The 20,786-nt window shown below is 56.0% G+C and overlaps 1 protein-coding gene and 1 long non-coding RNA gene across 2 annotated transcripts in view; one reads left to right on the forward strand and one right to left on the reverse strand.

Moving 5' to 3' along the window:
* Cdh22 (cadherin 22) overlaps positions 1 to 20,786 on the forward strand; it is a 112,437-nt gene that overhangs the window by 79,011 nt on the left and 12,640 nt on the right. Inside the window, exons 6-8 of the mRNA XM_063248253.1 lie at positions 2,432 to 2,625; positions 5,055 to 5,308; positions 13,315 to 13,451. Of these exons, the coding sequence (XP_063104323.1) occupies positions 2,432 to 2,625; positions 5,055 to 5,308; positions 13,315 to 13,451 (585 nt within the window). The remainder of the gene's footprint in view (positions 1 to 2,431; positions 2,626 to 5,054; positions 5,309 to 13,314; positions 13,452 to 20,786) is intronic.
* On the reverse strand, positions 6,861 to 7,776 carry LOC134475987 (uncharacterized). Its single transcript, XR_010047358.1, has 2 exons — positions 7,372 to 7,776; positions 6,861 to 6,977 (listed from the first exon to the last, which is right to left on the reverse strand). It is a non-coding gene; the product is annotated as an uncharacterized LOC134475987 (long non-coding RNA).

Consider the following 20,786-nt stretch of genomic DNA (forward strand, 5'->3'; position numbering starts at 1 on the left):
CAGAGGAGGAGGCCAGGCCCAGACAGGCTTCTTCACTCATGCCTTTCTGGTTTCTTTATTCACACAAGCAGAAGGCAGAAGCTAGAAATGTCCGGTTGACCAATTATACAGTAAACACGCTGGTAATTACCAACCAGGACCCCAGAGGCTCACCGCGCCCTTTCCAGATCATGACATCTCCCCCTCCCAGTGTTAACCACGGCTCACTTTTTCTATCATTGCTTTTTTTTTGAGTCTGCTCCTCTGTGTGTGCTGCCAAACATGAAAATCTAATATCATCCAATTTTGAGCCTCATTTAAGTGGAATCATATAATACCAGTTGTTTTCTGACTTTGTCTCTCAAAATTATGTGTGTGAACTCACACCAGTGCTAGTACAACTATTCATTTTCTTTAAAAAAAAGTTTTACCTCTGTGAGTACATGTTTGCAGTATATAATGATTACATCCACTGTAGGGAATTGGTATATGTACATAACACATTTTTGTTGCCTTCCTTCCATCCCCCTTTATTTTTCCAGCCTCAGATTCATGGCTCTATTCATTTTCCTTGGTGCGTAGTATTCCATCATTTATCTGTTCTGCTGTGAATGGGCCTGAGGGTCTTTTCCAGTTTGAAGCTATATGAAGGATCCTGTTTTGACATCATTGCACATGTCTGCTAGTGCCCATCTGCACACATTTCTCTGGTGTATGCATAGAGCAGTAAAATGGTCGGGCCATGGGATAGTAGGCTTTACAAAAGCCAAACTGGTTCCCCCAGGGGAAACGACGCATGTGTCACTTGTGTTCCACCCTCACCAACACTTGGGATTGTCAAAGCTCTAATTTGTGCGGGACAGTCCTGAGGAGATGGCATTCTCCCAGAGGAGAAGGCAGAGAGGGGCGGAGGACAGCGGTGACCTGGAAGTGACAGGGTCTCACAAGACCTTCAGCGGGCTGCAGCCTGACTTGGAGCAAAGGAAGTCAGCAGGGACTGGGCAGTGACGGGGTCCTGAGGGACAGTCCAGGGGCTCACACAGCTCCATCCCCAGGCCAGTGGAAGGGACTAACGCAGGCAGTGGCATGTTCGCCTTGGGTTTTAGAAAGGGCCTCCTGGCTGCCATGTGAGAAGGAACCAGAGGTGATCGCCGAGGTCACCAGACCTGTGCAGGGCTCAGGGGACACACTGTCCCACCGGGCCGCTTCATGCACAAGGCGTCCTCATCTTGGCCTTGGGTCCGCTCAGAGCGGGGTGCTGTCTGCTTCCAGCAGATCTCAGTGCTGGTTTCCCCGCTGCCTTCTCCCTCCAGCTGTCACGGCCACCTTGTCATCCGTCATACAGGCCGGTGCGCACTAGCCCGGGGCCTTAGCATCTGTGTGTCCCTCTGCCTCGAGTGTGGGCTCCCAGATGCACTCTAAGTGCTCACCAGTGCTTTTGTTTGCACACAATTCAGTTCGCAAACAAAAACGTTCAGCAAAATTTTGTTTCCATTCGCAAACTCTGCATCAGATGACAGACACCACCACGGCCATCTTCCCCACACAAACACAAGGGCAGCCATCTTCCTCAGAATTATAAAACAAATTAAGTTCGTAAACCGAGGTCCCACTGTATCTGCTGGGTCATTCCCTCAAATGTGTGCACAAATGTCACCTTCTCGGTGAGGCTGCTTTGTGATTGTGTGTGTGAGAGATGCTGGGATCAAACCCAGGGCCTTCTGCCAACCAAACAAGCTTCAAACAAGCTTGTTCCCTGCTTCTTGAGTCCCCGTCACCATTAGACAAGCTTTTTCCCTTAAGCAACTGTTTAGTTCCTTTACCTTTCCATTAAAAGGAAAACACCTGAGGGGGGAATTTGGGGCTGCTTTATTTGTTGCTGGAACCCCAAAGCCAGAAAGACATGATGGCTAGGAGGTCAGAAGTACAGACACGAAGGGACGAATGCCATTAGCAGGAAAGTCAGTGTGCAGGCTGATCACTGTCACACAAACTACTCTCTGATTGAGCAGCTGGGTGCCATGCCCAGCACTTCCCGTGCCTCTCTGATGCCTTGTCTTAGGAAGCTACCATTGTTCCCACACTACAGATCAGGGATCCCCATCTCAGGGTCCACAGCTAGGACCAAGTCCAGAGCCTTAGCCTTTACCATCTTATGCCTCTCTGGAACCCTCACCGGGCCAATAGGGAAACTGAGGCCCAGAGAACTGTGGGCATTTTCCCAAATCAATCAGCCAAGAACCCAAGGGTCGGCATGCATGCCCTTTGCCCTGCTCCAAATGTCGGGACAGGACAGCCTGTCCTAACCCCTGCCTAGCCCAGCTGGGAGCCCCTGCAGATAATGTCCCCTCATCCTGTGTGGGCGAACATCTGGACCCCTCCTGCCTTCCCTAGGACTGGTGGGGGGCCAGGGTCAGGTGTCCCTTCCCGGCTCATGGCCGCGTTCCCACAGAGATGTACCAGTTCAGCATCCAGGAGTCGGCACCCATCGGTACAGCTGTGGGACGGGTGAAGGCCGAGGACTCAGATGTGGGTGAGAACACGGACATGACTTACCAGCTCAAGGACGAGAGTGGCGGCAGCGGCAGTGTATTCAAGGTCACCACAGACAGCGACACTCAGGAAGCCATCATCGTCGTGCAGAAGGTGCGGCTGCTTCCCGATGGGAGGGATGGATGGCGGTGGCCCGGGCAGCAGGGTCAGGGAGGCACCAAGAGATCCAAGGCTCTTACCTCCCTCCCCACAGGGATGAGCCATCTCCAGAGACCCAGGGCCGATCCAAGAAGGCACTGATGATACCATTCCCCTTGTCCAAGTGAGAAAAATGAGCACAGAAAGGTTGCTGTGACTTATTCCAGGTTGCACAGCTACTGTCAAAGCCACGGTTCAGTTCAGATTTGAAAGCAGGCTGTTCAGTGCTGTGAGGCGCTGTGTCAGCTCCATGCCAGGCCCTCCAAACATAATTTCCTTCAAACCTCACTTTTGCCTCTAAAAGAGAAGCCTTTATCCTCATGGTTACAGGTGGGAAAGCAGAGGGAGAGGGCCGTGCCCAAGATCTCACCTGTGAGGGGTAGAGTTTGGGTTTGTACCCAGGCGTGGTGAGTCTAAAGCACTTTACTGGCTAACAGCCCTCCTTACTCACCGGCTGACCCAGGAACCAGGAAGCTAAATCTGCAGATTCACCCGTTACTAAGAGTAGGGCATGGGAGTTCAAATAAGAAAGCAGGAGGTCACCTTCCGGGATTTGGCCAGGGGCTCGGGACTCTGGGCTGTGCAGGACTTTAAGACTCTCCACAAAAATGCACTTTCCTGCGGGAGGCTAAAAGCTCTTCTTTGGCCCATAGATTGTCACGGGCCCTTGTACACTCCCAGGTACAGAAGATCCACTGCCCGCTACTGTCCAGCTTCCAGTCCAGCTGTTCAGCCAGGATCTGCCTCCTTAAATCTGCTCTGACCAACCCAGGCTGTGCCTTTAGGACCTGAAGAGATGTCTGCCCTCAGTGGCCCTGTTTCCTGGAGGATGCTAACATGATGGCCAATTCTTTTTTTTTTTTCTTTTTTTGTACTGGGATCGAACTCAGGATTCCACACTTGCAAGGCAGGCGCTTATGCCACTGAGCTAAATCCCCAGCCCCAATCATGGCCAATTCTAAAGTGCTTACCACAGGCCAGGTGCTTTTCTGATGTTCCCCACATGTTCAGTCTCTATGCCAGCCTCACTGGTCCTCTCATTGTCCACCTCACAGATGAGAAGTGCAGGCCCTGAAAGGTTCAGTAACTTCTCCAGGGCCACACATGCCCAATAGGGTATGCCCCAGTAGTCCACTCTTCTAAGCATTGCATGCTTTTCAACCTTTTGCCCTCTGTACATGCTTAGTGTAAGATAAGCCCATTTCACAGATTTGGAATTAGAGGTCCAGAGAGCGCTGGCATTATAGAGCAGCAGAGTCAGGCCCCAAACCTGGCTTTGGGATTCCCACACCCAGAGAGCTGCTCTATCCTGGCTCCCCGCACCTGTCCCAGTAGCAGAGGTGTCTGTGGGCATCAAGGATGGTGCAGGGAACAGAGCCCCACCCGATTGATTTCCTGGTTCCAGAGTTTACTGGCCAGGCCCCCACCTGCCTTCCTGCACCCTCATTTCCCAGGCAATAGGATGGAGGAAGAGGGTGGCCTTTTGTACCGCTAGGAAAGGCAAGGTGGGCTTCTGAGAAGCATGGGGGGACCCTGTGCACAGAGGCACCATCTGTGGGTCTCTGGCCCACATAACTCCCCCATCATGCAAGCAGGCTGCCCACAGCGCCACTGCTGCAGTTCTGTGCTCTGAGCACTGTCTTTAGCTGGCCAGAGCCGATGCACAGCCAGGGAGCTCGTTCATCAGAGGTCACCCATCAGCACCTCCTGATGAGGAGCACAGCTCTGCGTGCATTCATCCCGGGCTCCAGGGAAGCAAGAGGCAGCCCAGCTCATCAGATGCGAGTCCCACGAGTCGCCACCTCCTGGGTGTCAGGGCAGACTTTCACTTATCCGCAAGGTCCCAGAGGCTAACCAGGATGCCAGCCACAGCTGGTCTGCAGCTGAGTGTGGATTAGAACCCAAGTCTGTGTTACTGAAGGTCCCATCCCTTCCTCCCCCAGTGTGAGAACCCAGGTTTGGGAGCCACACTGCCTGAGTTTGAATCACTGTGTTTGCTAGTGACTCTAGAGCAACTTATGCATTTACTCATGCATAAAATGAGATAATAATCCAAGCATCATAGGTGAAACCGAATTAATAAATTAAAGCCCTAACACATAGTAAGCACTTTGTGTTTGTTCAAAACAAATGATGAATGTCCCAACACATTACGCAGGAAAGCAGGAAGTCTGGGCGCTCAGACTTAGCTGGAGCCTCAGTTTCTCCACCTGTAGCTGGAAAGTGTTGGTCTGAGACTGCCAGCCAGTTCCAGGAGCAGCCTCAGTATGCTGAGCCCTCTGCCGAGCCCCTCTGTGACCTTAGGCCAGTCCTGTGTCTCAGTCCTCCTGACCATGCTTGTCCACCAAGCCCCGCAGCTGACCGGCCCTCTGCTCCCTCCCCAGAGCCTGGACTTTGAATCCCAGCCCGTGCACACCGTGGTCCTGGAGGCCCTCAACAAGTTCGTGGACCCCCGCTTCGCAGACCTGGGCACGTTCCGCGACCAGGCCATCGTGCGCGTGTCCGTGACGGACGTGGACGAGCCCCCCGAGTTCCAGCCGCCCTCCGGCCTCCTGGAGGTGCAGGAGGACGCGCAGGTGGGCTCCCTGGTCGGCGTGGTGACGGCGCGGGACCCCGACGCCGCCAACCGGCCCGTCCGGTGAGACCCCCGCCCGGGGCCGACGCCTGCTGCCTGCGACCCTGCCATGGCCCGAGACCCACTGCGGGCAGAGGGGGGAGGCGGCCGGGAGGGAGGAGAGGACCAGGGAGCCAGGAGCCGGAGGGAGACACTGAATCAGGGCCGGAGGGTCGCAAGGGCCGCTGGCCCGCCCCCCTGAGCGCCTCCAGCTAGCGTGTCCAGGCACAGCCTTCAGAACCCACCTCTGGACTTTCCAACAAACGGGAAAGCAAAAGCCCCCACTTTTCTAGCCATGCCCGTCTCCAGGATGACCCCTCCCTCCTCGGTCCCGCCCCTCCACCCCGAGCCTCCCCTGGCCCTCACCAGAGCCTGTCCACACCCAGGCTGCTGCTCTCTGTGCCTCCCAGGCCTCCAGGCCGCTGGGGTCAGGGCAGAGGCCCTCTGTTGCCTCCCTGCTTCTGTCCTGCTGCTCTGTCATCTGGAATCCGCAGAGGTGTTGTCTGTTTCTCTCTTGTCCTGGGACTGAACTCAGGGCCTTTGCACTGAGCTACTTCCCTGCCCGGCCCCACCTCTTTTTAAAAATTCTTTATTTTTTATTTTAAGGCAAGGGTAAGTTACCCAGATATGGTTTGAACTTTCAGTCCTCCTGCCTCAGCCTCCCTGAGTGCTGGGATTATAGGCATGCACCACCAGGCCTGGCTAAAGCTAGCCTGGTCCTGTTCTGTCTGATGTAAACCCTCCCGGGGCACCTTGATCTTGCATGGCCTGGCCTCCAGTTGACCTCTACACCCCCCACCTCCTCCCCATTCAAAGCTCCAACCCCTCCCTCTAATCCTAGCTCCCAAATCCACTACACCCACCTCCCCTCAGGGCCTGGGTGCCTGCTGGTCCTAAGAATGGTCTCATCTGCCATCCCCGAGCTTGGTCCTCTCACTGTCTTGGCTCAAAAGTCTCACTCTCGGCTCTCAAGGAGGCCTCCTTGGCCTTCCTAAGGTGCGCACCCCAACCCCGAGGGCCAGCCCTGACCCTCCTCCAGGCTGTACTTCTCCATGAGGGCAGGGACGCACCCTGATCTGTCCTCACTGTGTCCCCGGGGCCTGGCCTGTGCCCACACTCGTGGGAGCAGTGGTGAGGGATAAAAAGCATGAGGAGGATGGAGAGGCCGAGAGGCCAACCATGAGAGGAAGCAGGGAGGAGGATGGGGCGAGGCTGAGGCTGCACGGCAAAGCCACCCTAAGGGGGCCTGGGAGAGAGAACCAGAGAGGGGACGAGCTAGACACAGATGGACGGAGAGGGGCAGGGAGGGAGGCCAGTGGTGACCCCGGGAGGGCCTGGGGCCTTGGAGCTGGGCGTCCAAGTTTGGAAGAAAATCCAATACAAGAGAAGGCAGGAAGGTTGGGGGCCTCAGGAGGGGCCCTCAAGAGTGGCGAGCAGGTTGCCAGTGTTACATGGGTGAGGAAGAGGCCCCGGGGCTCCCTGAGCCTTCCCGGTCCCTATATTTACTCAGCGAGAAAGTCCTGAGCTGATTCTGTGGCTCGCTCTGTGTTGGCATTGAGGAGAGAGAAGGCAAAAGTGAATTTAAGGATTTCTGTGTTGCACAGTGCCAGGCAGGAGCATGCCGTCGTGGTCCGTCTGAACGGTCTTCTTGGAAGTGTCGAGTCCCCAGCTTGTGCAGCCTTCCAGGTCGGCCCTAGATGATAAGGCACAAAGATGTCACTTAGTTAACCGCTCTCGGACTGGGAAGTGGACTCAGGGGTCTGGGAAGGCTTCCTGGAGGGGGAGGGACTGAGCTGGCAGGCACCTGGCTGTAGCCAGCTGTAAAGGTAAGAATGGCCTTCCGGGAGGAGGACAAGCTTGCACAGTGGCATGGGGCCGAGAAGCAGTCAGTGTGCCTAGAAATGGGCAGACGGTGATGGAGGGAGGTGAGCCAGAAAGGTGGAATCTAGGGGGGCCGCTGGCAGCTGAGTAGCTCACAGACCTTCCAAAGCCGGCAGCGCTGCTCTGCTTCTGCCCTGCTGAGCCCAAACTGCCCCGCCACTTACTCTGCCTCGGTGTTGCCTCATCCCCTGGTCGGAAATACCCACCTTGGCCTCAGTCCTCTCCAGGGCGGGTGCTGTCACCTCCATGTGTCTGGAAATGGAGGCCCAGAGGAGGGGCAGCTTTGGCAGGCTGTCGGGGGTGTGGGAGCAGTGGTCAGCGCCCCTGTCCATGGCTGCATCGCTTCTCAGTCCTCTCCCCTCCCTGGCTGGCTTTCCAACTGCCTCCCTCCTTTTATCCGCACCAAAAAGGCCAGCTTTGAAACGGGCTTCTGCCTGCTTTCATCTCCTTCGCGGGCCCCTTCCCTGGGGCTCCACAGATGCTGAGCTTCAGGAGCTTGAGACAAGTCCAATTTAACACCACAAACATTTACACAACTCCCCGTCCTCTGTGTGGCCCTGAGCCAGGCCCAGGGATGCCAGGATAATTCCGCCAAGGACAGAACTGGGCTGAGAATCCCAGACTGGGAACAGATGCGAGGACCCAAAGGGGTCCCCGTGAGCCGTGTGTGCTGCAGAGCCTGGCGTGCCCCAGCTCCAGCTTCTAAGGGGCACTTGGTGGTCCATGGAGTGGGGAGGCAGATAATAAGACAGGAGCTCAGCCCATCTGGAGCTCGCCTTCTCTGGGAGGAGACAGTCAGCAAATGGTTAGACATTGACAAGAGCGAGGAAGAAAACAGAGGAAAGGGGGCACAGGGCACCTTGGAGTGAATGATCAAGGACAGAAGAAATGAGCTGAGATCGGAGCAGAGCCAGCCAGGCAGCGGTGTGGAGGAGGGCATTCCAGCTAGAAGAAGCAGAAAGTGCAACAGCCCTGTGGCCGGCAGGAAGAAAGCTGGTTTGTTCCTGGACATGAAGTAAAGTAAGATCCTGGAAGATGTCACCTGCCACAGTTCACAGGGCACAGTGGGTACCTGGAAAGGACAGAAATGGACTGTGCAGTGACTTTCCAGGGCCTTTACCCCGGGAGAGTTCGAGGTGCCTCCTATTGCTGCATTTACCACTCAGGAAGTATATTGAGAGTCAGAGAGGGGACGTGGCTTGCCTGAGGCCATCTGATCCAAGGGGCCGATCTGGGATCTCACTCACAGCTTCCTGAATCCAGCTCCCTGCTATTTCCCTCTCCTTGTTTGTTGGTGGCTCATGAATCAGTCAGCGTTTCATTGCTGGGACAAAATATCTGACATCAACAGTTTAAGAGAAGAGGTTTGTTTGGTTCATGGTTTCAGAGGCTTCAGTCCGGGATCTGCTGGCTCCGTTACTTTGGGGTCAACGCAAGGCAGGAACATCACGGTGCAAGAGTGGGCGGAGGGGGAGCTGCTCACCTGGTGGCAGCCAGAAGCAGAGAGAAGAGGAGGTTAGGTACCAGCAGTACCCTTTAAAGTTGTCCTCAAGGGCCTCTTTCTTCCAACGGGGCCGCCCCTCCTGATAGCCTATCAGATGAATCCTTTGACGAAGTCGGATCCTTCATGACCCGGTCCCCTCTCTTGGCCCTGCCTCTGTATCTGGGACCAAGCCTTTAGCACAGGAGCCTTCAGGAGAAACTTCAGACCCAAACCATAACAATGCAGCTCCGTATTTGTGCTTTGCCTGCTTTGTGCGAGGGCCACAGACGTGGGCCAGGGGGAGGCGGGGCCTTTTCTGAGCAAATCCTGTGACAGTCCTCATCTGGGCTGGGACAGGCAGTTGGGGAGCTCCAAGGAGAAGCAAGAGCTGTGCAGGACCCTGAATGCCAGGCAAGGAAGTGGAACTTCATCCCACAGACAGGAGAAAGCGTAGGTGCTCCGGAAGGAAGGAGGAGAGGTCTCAGATGACTGAAGCAGGTGACCCTGCCGACGGACCGGCCCTTACGAGCCCAGCCCTGTTCCTAGCAGCCCTGGTCCCACCCTGAGCCACCTTTAAAGATCAAAAGCAGCAACTCCATGCTGGACCAGAGGGTGTGATCATTTCCACCTGACCTTTCACAGTGGGGTATAGCAGAAAGTGCATGGACTTTGGCTTCCCAGAAAACCTGGGCTCAGTTCCCAACTCAGGTACAGAATTTTGAGCAAACCATATTGTGCCTCTTTGAGTGTCAGTTTCCCCATCTGTAAAATGGGCCTTGTATAGTTCCTGCCTCCTTTGAATGTGTTAAAGGTTTATCATGTACCATGTTCTGCGCTCTGAAGTGCCAGGGTTGGAGGGAGGAGCCTGTGCTTAGCACATAGTAGGCCTTCAGGAAGCACACGCTACTGTTTTCCTGGGTGTCTGGACATCCATTTTTCTCCATTCTGCAAGAAGGACCAACTGCATACACCTCTCCCAGCATTGTGTGTGGCCTTCTGAGTATGTACCTTAAAGGGACTAAAGGACAGAGTCATAGGAAGGGTGCCGTGAGCAGAAAGAGGGGGTGAGCGCAGGCAGCCCGCTTTGCATGGGAAGAGATTTCCACCCCACTCGGCCCGGGCAAGCTGCCCGCTTGGTTCGGGTTCTCTGCCTCACACAGGAAGCTGCTTTTGTGTTTGTTGTGGCCATGTGTTACGCACGCAGTAATTTATTCAGGAAAAAGCCACACCCCACACAAGCCAGGCAGTGGTGCCCAACCGGTTTCCCCTGGCCTTGACATCCGCAGTGCTCCATGCTGTCCCCAGTGCACGGGATGCAGCGGGTGGACCTGGGCAGGCCCTTGGCAGTCTTGGGCTTGGGACTCTAGATAACATAGGCTGGGAACTTGGCTCTGCTACTGTCTAGTCTTTTGTGACCCAGCGTAAACTACCTGGCTTCCCTGAGCCTCGGTTTCCTTGCCTGTAAAGTGGGAAGGGTGAGAGGGATGATCTGAGGAGTTCGTGGAGGTACAACCCTTTCACAGGGCTCCCCTGGGAAAAACGGGGGCTGGGCTGGCCCCGTGGCCAGTGCTTGGTTTGCTGCTTCACAGTAGGCCTGGGAGGGGGGTACTACTGTCAGTGAAGAACAGAGGGATTAGGTGACGTGCCCAAGGTCACACAGCTGCGTTCCAACTCTAGGCAGATGGCATCAGAGCAAACCTTCCAGCCCCCAGTCTCCCTTGCCCATGGGCAGGTACACATGCATGCTTACACACGAGCACACACACACACACACACACACACACACACACACACACACACACAGAGTATTCTTACACTGTTCCCACCCACCCACACCTGCTCTGTCTCCCTGGCTAAAGAGATGAGAAGCCAGAGTGCATGCTCCAAGAAGGACCTCCCAGGCCACCGCTGCCTCCTGTCCTGAGGCCGCTGGCGAAGCTCCAACACCCCTACACTGTGCACTCCCCCCCAATCCTCCCTCTCACTCCCCCTCGCAGGCCACACACTGGGTTGGGGGGACTCCTACTCCCTCTCTGCCAGACATTTCTGAATCATAATTAGAACCACAATAGTTCCCATTGGCGGAGTAATTTTCCTGGAACTCAGCAAGGCACCTCGTATGCGTGTCATCCTTCCAACAACACCGGGGTAGGATTAACATCTGTTTTGCAGAAAATTAAGGCTCCAAGACAGAAATGACTTGTCAGGGGGCCGCAGGGACCTGGCTTCAGACCCAGGGTGGAGCAGCTGCCTCTTGAGCCTTTGCTCCTCCAACTGCAACACGCTGTGCTGTACGCAACAGACACACACACAAATCCCACTCGCATATTCACATCATACGAGGTCCAACAACACCAGCCAGGCCCACAGCCCACGGAGTACCTGCAACCTGAGCTTGCCCCACTCGTGACTGCCAGGTCCTTGCTGCACACCAAGCCCTTCCCATCATCCCTCCTCCCACTCACTCTTTGGCTTCTTGAGCTGGAACAAAATCACACCCAGGCTTAGCCAGCCAGCCACACTGACCTGCAGCCCACGTCTTTAACTGGTTCGACTGTCCCTGCCCACCCCAGTGGCCTCAGGAACAGCTGCCTTCAGTCAGGTTCCAGCCCCTCTCTGTTCTAGGAGAGGAGAGAGAAGCTGGGGGAAGGAGAGGGGAGGCCTGAGCGGGGAGGGGAGCACAGCACCCAGAAGGCCTGAGCCACTGGTTCTGCCTCCTTTGGACCCAGACATCTGCAAGGGCCAGGCTAGGAGCAAAAGAGAGCTGAGGCTCAGTGCACTGCGGCTTTGGATGGTTCAACAAGCTAGCAAGATACAGAGCCCGCAAACTGGGCCCAAATTCCAATTTTTCAGGAGTTGCTGGGCAACCCCAGGTAAGGTCATCGCTAGCCATGAGACACCTTTGTGTGAATAAGGCCCCGTGGGAAAAGATCCTCCCTGCACCAGGACACACGGCTGGGCTGGCTGAACTCACCTCCTGTGCCCCTTCAGTCTGGTACCTTTGTGTGCTCAGCAGCCCTGAGCTTGGCAAGATTCCTCTCTGAGCCTCTGTGTCTTCATCGGCCCCACAGGGCCCTTGCCTGTCTGCTATGCTCCCATACACTGAGGCCTACCAAGGAGAAGCCTTGATTGTTTGGGCATGAAGGGATGAGTGAGGGCCAGCCCGGGAACCTGTGTCCTGCCAACTGTAAAGTGCATGCTACGGGGAGGAATGATTAAGTGAGTCCTGGACTGGGCAGGTGCAGGAGGCTCATGTGTGGCCTCTAGCAGTCTGAGGACAGGAGGGATCATTAACTGAAGATTCAGAGATTTGGTTTGCTATGCCACTAAGCCCCTGTGCACAACCCTTTACAGTTTGCCCCCTGCCTCCCTCCCCTACAACAGTGAATATGAAAAGAATAGAGGCTGTCGCCAATCCAGGGTGGAGGCCTGAGCTGGCAAGGGACTTGTCCAAGGTCACACAGGTACAGTAAGAGGCCGAGTGAGGATTCAGCCCCACCTGACTGCTTTCAGATCTGTGCAGCTGTCATTATTCCCATTGAAGAGATGGAGAAACTGAGGCCCAGAGAGTTTTGGGCACTCAGCCAAGGACCCTCTGAAGGTCATTTCAAGGTTTGGGGCTTTTAGCAGGTAGTGTCTCTGGTCTCCATCTGCCCTGGCCTCAGTTTCTCTCTCTGGGGTTTGGAGGAAGAGCTCCTCTCCTCCTGCCTGGGGGAGGGACTGTGGCCAGGCTGATCCCTCCCCACTGGGCTGCTTTGTCCTGGCAGCACAAAGAGCCTTTGCCTGGCATTCGAGGGCCTTTGTGTGCCCGAAGCCCGCTGCGCCCCCGCCCGCGTTATCAGCACGGGGAAGCAGCGGCCTGCGCTGGCGGGGCCTCTCTGGGCCGCTGCCGCCCGAGACATGTGTTGGACACGGGCCTTTCAGGCCTGCAGCCGCTGCACAAAAACCTGGGTAGAAGGCGGAACAAAGGGCTTTTTCACGCGGCAACTGAAAAGCCGCAGATTAGCTTGTACGTGCTGTGTACTTCACAGGCGGGAGGAGCTGCCAGCAAAGACCAGACCCCTCTCCATGGAACCCCGGGCCCTATTCCTGGTCAGGGTCTTGGATAAGCCTCCTCTAGTCCACAGCTGCCCACTCCCTCCTGCTCAAAACTCCCTGTTGTCTCCCAGGGACCGGTTCTGTGCCTGCGAGCTTTGGTGCGCTCTGTACGTCCCAGGCCTAACCGTTTCTGCACCGCTGGCCATCTCCCCAGTGAGTCTCACATGCCTCTGTCCCCTTTCCCCTAGAATACCACCCCCAGGTCCCTTCCAGGAGTCAAGTCCAAGTCCAGGGTTACGGCTTAGTGAAAGGTTAAAATGAAACATCTGCCACCGTGTTCCAGGCACGTGGCCTGCTTCCAGCCTGCACACCCTGGAGTGCAAGTTATTATTGGCTCTGTTGCCCAGATGAGGGAAACGGAGGCTCGGAAACGCTGAGAGCCGCCCGTGGACACACAGCAGGCACTGGTGTCACCGAGGTGCAAGCCCAGATGGCTTCGCACTCCTCCCTGCTGGGAGGGTTTTCCCTGCCTTTCGCGAGGCTGGGGCAGGTGGTCCCTCTCTTGGAATGACACAGGCTCCCTCTGATGCTAGAACACCTTCAATCAGCCCTGCACTGCACCCCTCAGGTATGCCATTGACCGCGACTCGGATTTGGACCAGATCTTCGACATCGATGCGGACACAGGTGCCATCGTGACTGGCAAGGGGCTGGACCGCGAGACGGCCGGCTGGCACAACATCACTGTGCTGGCCATGGAAGCAGGTGAGCTGGGCAGTGCCCTTAGGCGAATATGGGGAGGGGAGCAAAAGCCGAGGGGCGGGGCAAGGGGTGGAGCCAATGCCTGAGGTGAACTGTCAATCAAGGCCCTGAGAGGCGGGGCAAAGATTCCACTTGCGTGGAACAGCTGACTTTCAGGGAAAAAAATCCAGCAGGAGTCCCATGCCAAGCCAAGGAGTGAGGGCTGATTTTGAGATGAGCTTTCTTCCCTTGTGTATTGGGCACCTACTACATGTCAAGCCCTGTTCCAGGGCCTAGGAAAACAGCCTTGAGGAAGATAGGAAAGGAGCTGGTCATCGCCAGACAGAAAGGACACGCGTGATGTGTCAGATGGTGTAAAGTGCAGAGAACTGGGGGGAAGAGAAAGCAGAGAAAGGGGTGGGAAGGAAGAAGGTGCTGTTTCTCTGAGATGGCATTTTAACAAAGACTTCAGTAAAACAAGTGTTTTACTGAGAAGGGCATTCTGGGCAGAGAGAAGAGCCGTGCAAAGGCCCTGAGGTGGTGGCTGCCCACATGTTAGAGGAACAGTAAGAAGGCCAGCCTTGCTGGTGAAAGGTGGACTCTCTGTGCAGACTGTGAACTGTACATGAGGTGGGGGTCACAGAAAGGGTTTGAGCAGAAGAACAATGTTTCTACGGGCACGTCTGACATTCACACTGAAGGTGGACTGGGAACCAGAGTGGGACTCAGCTAGAAGTGAAATGGTGCAGTGCTGGGGAGGTGGGCTGTTGGCCCCGCCAAGGGCAGTGGCAGTGGAGATGCGGCCCACTTTGGAGGTTGAGCCAGCAGGACCTACCGAGGGGGTGACGTGAAGGTAGAGAGGGGTCAAGGCTGACTCCAAGGTGCTTGGCCTGAGTTTCAAGTGAGTCTCGGGCAGTTTAGTACAGCTGGGGAGAAGTTTCTAGAAGAGTCTTGTTCATGTGCGCATCACAGGGGGTTTGGCATCGAGGAGCTGAGAGGAGTGTGAGCTGGGGGTGGAGGGTAGGACATGGGGTCCAGGTGGAGACACAGACCTCACTGGGCACCAAGGGAGGACAAGGGGAGTGCCCGCCACCAGTCCTCTGCCTCTCCCTTCCCTACACACACGTGCGCGCGCGCGCGCGCGCACACACACACACACACACGCACAGGTTTCCCCAAATCGCAGGAGCCACCAGAGCTGCCAAGAAGCAGTCTCAACCCCAGGAACACTGCCAGTCTCTGAGCCACAGGCTGGGCCAGTGCTCCGAGCAGCGCCTCCCGCCCAGAGCCCTCTCCCGCTTCCTGCCTCCTCCTCTCCCTCCCTCCCTCCCACTTCCCGGGCCACGCGGCCCTTTCCGGGCATGCAAGGAAGTCCCCGGGCTGAAGTTCTCTTCCTCTCTTTCAACTGCAGTTTAAAAGAAAACACAAAGCCAGCTCCACTCTGGGCGCCTGCTGCTCCCAGCCTTTGAATCCACTCCTCCTCCACTTGAAAGAGGCAGAACAAAGGTGGCTGGAGAGGAAGTGGGGCTGGACTTGGGAAGAGAGCTCCCCCTCCGTCCCTCCCTCCCAGGCCTGCACCTGGGGAGCAGCGGAGGCTGAGGGCTGCAGGCAGAGCCAGGGCGTCACAGCCCGCCCCTTCCTCCCACAGATGCACCCCACCTGGCTGTCACTGCCAACGTCCCACCACGAGACCCTTCCCAGGGCAGGCATTACGCCTCCACTCAGAGGATCTCAGAAAGCAGCCAGGGTAGCATACAAGCTGTATGCGGCCTCTCACGGGAGGAGGGTTGGGTACACACCTCCACAATTCAATACATATTCTGGGCTTGATGCTTCTGGCATAGATTTTTATTGAATTGTGATCAGTAGCATGATCAGTACCCACTTTATTGATGGGAAAACTGAGCCTAGGAGAGGTAGGAGTCTTGCCTAAGGACATGCAGGGGTACCTCTGGGCTGGGTTTGAGACCTCCTCTCTGAGTTGCAACCCACCAACTCTGCCTACTCTTTATCAGGGACAGTGACTGATGGGAAAGAAATGGGTCCATTTCACAGATGGGAGGATTAAACACAAAGTCACACGGAGAGAACTGTGCCTGGTGGTTAGTGGTTGAATTAATGGTTATCAATGGCCTTGACTCTGCCTATGGCTTAAGCAGTGACTTGGGACCAGGCCCATTATAGTGATGAGCCCAAGGTGCTGATTTTAACTATCCCCAAAGTGTGGAGGAGGAAACTGAGGCTGGGAGACAGGGAGTCATTTGTCTGGAGTCCCCCTGACTCCAGAGCCCACTCCCCCCACCGCTGACCCTCCAATCATAGTTCCTCAGTGCAATCACAAGTCAGGAGCCATGGAAATAACCTTCCTGCCACCTCTGTGAAGACAAAATTATCTGTCCCCATTTTACAGATGAGGAAACAGAGGCTCAGGGAGGGTCCACAATGACACCTGAGCCCCAGAGCGGTCTTTGCAGGCTTGGAGCTCCACCCCTGACCTCTTCCTCCTCTAGGAGGCAGACCAGGCCCCAGTGCAGTGCTGAGGGTCAGCCCACCTTCCCTGGTGTCCTCCTTAGAGTCGTCCATCTGGCTTCTTCTGAAACAAAGGGGGTCATGGCTGCCCCACCAGTCCCCAGATATAACAAACACAGGTGACAAGAACCAGAGGGGAAATATTTATACACAGCAGCACAGAGCTCCGTGAGCCTCTGAGAATGCTGCCCTCAGCCAGGAGCCGCCGCCTGTCACACCGGATTACCTCAAAGTCTCCCAACCCACTTAGTATGCCGGCTCCCCTCTCCCCGAACTTCTGAGTCATCCATTCTGCCTGTGCAGACGCACCTTCCACTGACATTATCTTTAACGTTTTGTAATCATGAAATATTAATGACCAATATTGAATTTAAAGTACAATTTGTGTCTGAATCCTTCAGTGGAAAGGGCAGCTACAAAGAGACAAGCTTCAAAGAGACAGGGATGGGGGGTCTGGGGCACACATCCTGGGGCCAGAGGTCCCGGGGGCTGCAGCCAGCCACCTCCTGAGGATCACAGGCCTGCCGCTGGTTTGGAGGTGATGTCTAGCTGTCCAGGATGGCAGGGGTTAACCAGACTAGTTAGGAACTTCCCGTCTGGTCAGCCAGGGCCAAGTCACGTCTCCATCTCCGGCAACCAGCATCTTCCTGCATGCACATCACCGAGTGCACTTGGCGATTTACAGATGCATTTGCATGAGTGTTGAGTGATCTCTTCTCGACGGCGGCCCGCACCTCCCACGGAGACAGGGTCCCGTCTGCATGGGCAGCGTCTGCACAGCCCGGGCACACATCAGGCGGTGCACATATTCACCAAGTGGGCAGAAGCGGAACGGGAGTGGGCACCCACCCACCTAGGAAGTGCGGCTGGATGGCAGCTCCCCGCTTGTGGGGTTTGGGCGGTCGCTCCTCCTCTCTTGTGGCCTCTGATTCCTCATCTGTGAAATGGTGGCGGTAATGCCTGCCTTACTGGGCACTGCAGATTACTGACAATAGCAGCTTCTGTTTATTTGAAGCGTGCACCATGCCAGGCATTGTGCTGTGTGTTTTATCAGGAATAAATGCCCTGAGGTTAGGAACTGCAAGCACAGGTATAAGGGGATGCCCCATGATAGGCTCCAGCCCTGCCACATCTGCTTGCACATCTGGGGAGACCGAGGCCGGGGAAGGGGGCAGCTTGCCTCAATCCTCAGACGAGGCAAGGAAGTCCTCGGAGGACCACAGGGAGCTCTGTGGGGGCTGCAGGGAGGAGCAGGGTGGGGAGTGGGGGGTCGGTGCAGTTTGATCAGCGTAGTGCTTGGTTTCCTCCAGGGTCTCTTCCTCCATGTCCTCTCTCAGCTACTGGTCCTTATTAGCCACTTGGGGCTGTCCCTAAGATCTAGTGACAACAGACTTAGCCACTGTCATAGGGCTCATGGAAAGGCAGACCATAGTAAGTAATAACTCAGTGCAAGCTGGGGGGCCAGTGGGGGCATGCTGTGGTGAGGGGGAACCCCAGGGAGGCTGCCATGGCCCGCTGAGGAGAGGCAGATGGCAGCTCCTCACGGGAGGAACTGCTTTTTGAGAGGTAGTGAGCTCTCTGTCAGCAGAGGCATGTAAATCAGGTGTGGGCTCCTCTTGAGCTGAGTGACACCTTAGTCACCTTAATTCCAAGGACTAAGTTTTTGTGATACCCGTGAAGTCTCAGTGGGACGCCCAGACATCAGGAGCTCACTAATCCTCCAGAAAGGAACCTTTTTCCCACCCTTCTTCGGTAAATCTTGGAGGTGCTAGGGTGTCAGAGCCTCTACCTCAGCCAAAAGTCTTCCCCCAGCCCTTGGAGGAATAAACAAGCCCAAAGGCTCCAATTTTCGTATGGAAGTCAAACCAGATGTTCCATGTCTGAGAGACAGAGAAGGGTGCCCCAGCCTCCTGCTCCCACCAGATAAGTGTGGGACAGGGCAGGGATGCCAGCAGGCCATCCCTGGGTGCTGGACACCCCTTCCCTGCAGCACCCCCTGTACACCCGACCCCTCCTCCCTCCTGCCTCCCATCTTGGTGGCGGGTAATTGGGATGATCAATCTTCCTGCCCAGCTGGCCAGCTCCAATCAGAGCCGGGTGTTCAGAAGTAATTTAATTCCTCGGGGAGGAGGGAGGGCTGGGGCCTGGGGGAGAGGGGCCGTCAGCCCTGCCCAGCCCTGCAGGTGGGTGGGGGGACCCTCCCAGCTGCTCGCTGAGCTCTTTCGAGGGGCTCTCTTGTCTTCCCCCCACTTCTCACTCCCGCCCACGCCCACCCCCACACCCTCGCTCCTCTCTCTCTCAAGGTCTCTCTTTCTCTGTGACAGCTGAGATCCACAGCATCCACCTCCATTTTTGTTTTAATGAGCAGAAGATGCTGGTCCAGAGAGAGGCAGGGCGAGGGTCCCGTTCTGCATCCCTCCCTGATGGTGGGATCCTGAGGGGTGCGGCCCCAGGGCATCAGGAAGGGCTTTCTCTCCCTGACCCTCCCCAGCATCCCCCTCAGAACAGGACACAGGGCTGCCACAGGACAGTGACATGTCTTCATCGGCCACCTACTGTGTGCAGGGCGTACAACAGCAACAACATAGAAATCACTGAAGGAGGAGGAGATGCCGATCAGGATGAGTACGCCGCGGAGGGGTGGGGTGAGCACCACCTCGAGGGGTAAAGCAGAGGCCCGTGGCGGGGCCAACTCAGGTAGAGAAGACAGCTAGGCACCTGGCAGCAGGAAGGGCAAAGGTCGGGCAGAGCCAGGGGGAAGGCGAGATGAGGCTGCAGCAGGCTGAGCCAGGGGCCTGGCGGGTGTGTAGGCTGCAGCCATCCTCTGAGTGCTCAGCGCTGCCCTGCACAGTCAAGGAAAGCTTCCTGGAGGAGGCGGGACGTTTCTTCAGGGATCTGCAGGCAGGAGGGACAGTAAAGAAGGGTTCCGGGTCCAGGCTTTGCCAGCTGTTCCCTGCGAGACTTGGATAAGTTGTCCCACTTCTCTGAGCCATTTCCTCATGGGTGGCACAGCCCCTACCTCCTGCAGTACCCAACAGGACGCGATGGACAGCACCGAGTCTGGTCCATGGCAAGCGCTCAGTATGCATCTGCTGCTGTCCTTCTGGAAGGGGCGCATTGCTCTGGCTGCCAGTCCAGGCCCCAGTCCCTCTTCCCTTCATTGGCTCCCAGCTGCCACCACACCCACCCCACCCCCACTCCTGTTCAGTTTGGTCCAGACGCCAGGCAAGTGGGTCTACCAGCGACTGAAGTCTTCCTCAGATGAGACCCACAGCCTTCCCAGCCCCTACCCCAGGACCTTTGCACATGTTAATTCTACTCCCTAAAACTCTCCTACCTGGTCATTTCCCACTCAGATCTCAGCAGGAATGTCACTTACTCCAGGGCAAACGTCCCTGTCACTGTCTAGAGTAACCTCTCTGCGCTACTGACCTGGAGACCAGGTTGTTCTTGCCCAGTGCTGTGGAGGCTTCCGATCCATAGTTGTCAGCAAAAACCACAAGTCCCCATTCCAAACTGTCCAGTCCAATCCCCATCCGCTCCACTTAAGGAACTGGAGGGCCAAGGATGGGAGACTTCCTGGCTGCCCAGCGCTTCTCCTGCCCAAGCTCAGCTCCTTCCAGAGGCAGCCGCTGAGCTGCCCCGTCTGCTCAGCCCCTGGGCCCCGGGGGCCCCACCTGCCACCTCCCCAGATTGATGGGGCGCCAGCTCAGGAGGAAGCACCGGGCCGGAGCACATTTAATTTTAATTTAGGAATCGGATAAGGCTACAGGCCTGCTCGGCTCCGGGCTGTCAATCAGCCTTCCTCAAGGCTGCATCAATTAGTTTAAAAATATTGAATGTAATTTTGCCTGACACAACATATTGCAGCTACTGCAAAATATAATTTATTTTAGAAGAAGAAATAATTAAACTAATTTGCATGTCAGTCAGCTGAACTGCCACGCCGAGGTTGGGGAGGGCCACGGGGGACCGAGCTCCGAAGGGGCACCTGCCGCTAGCCACTGGGTAAGGTCTGCGTGGACCTGGGTCTGAGCAGCAGCTGCCACTGGGTGGACAAAGACCCAGGCAGCAGAAAGCCCCTGTCATTGGACCTGGACCACATCTCAATATCGGGAGACTTAGGACCTGAGCCCAGCCCGCTGCTGACCCACTTTGTCTAGAGAGAAATTCCCAGTCCATGCTCAGCCTCGGTTGTCTCATCTACAAAATGGGTGTAATGATCCCTCCTTCAGGGGTTGTTTTAAGGCTCGCATGAGGTTACAGATAAGAAAAGGCAAGTTATAATTTGGAAAATTCGGCACAAAAGGTGAGGCAACTGGCAGATTTTTGTTTTATGACAGAAACAAGTAAGGCGACAGTCATGGAAGTTAGGGGTTATTATAAATGACATAAACGGTGGTCAGGAGGCTTTGGAGGAATCTTCAGAGTGAGACCCCAGGCTGGATTCCTCCGCCAGCCACCCTAGGGCAGCGGTTTGCTGTCCTTGCCCTACACTTAGAGCACTCTCAGAAACTATTAAAAATTTTAAATAAAACAATGGCCAAGCCTTGGGAACAGGTAGTTTTAAAGGCTTCCCAAGCGATTCTAACCAGGCCGGAAAACTACTTCCCGACGTCAGGGGCACCGGGGCTGCCCTTAAGCTCTGAGGGCTCTAGGCCAGCGCCAGTTCCCAGGACGAGCCCCACAGGTGGCAGCTGTGACAGCTTAGAAGCACAGCTCTTTAGAAGCCCACCCAGCTGCCTGCTTCTGAGCCCCTGGCTCATGCCAGAGGGGTCAGGGCTTTTCCCCAGAGGTGACCTGTAGCATTTTCCAGGGGGAGGTCCCAGG

Source organism: Cavia porcellus, unplaced genomic scaffold (assembly GCF_034190915.1).
Source record: "Cavia porcellus strain 051 isolate PalLab524CR breed Dunkin Hartley unplaced genomic scaffold, mCavPor4.1 scaffold_5, whole genome shotgun sequence".
Taxonomy (NCBI): domain Eukaryota; kingdom Metazoa; phylum Chordata; class Mammalia; order Rodentia; family Caviidae; genus Cavia; species Cavia porcellus.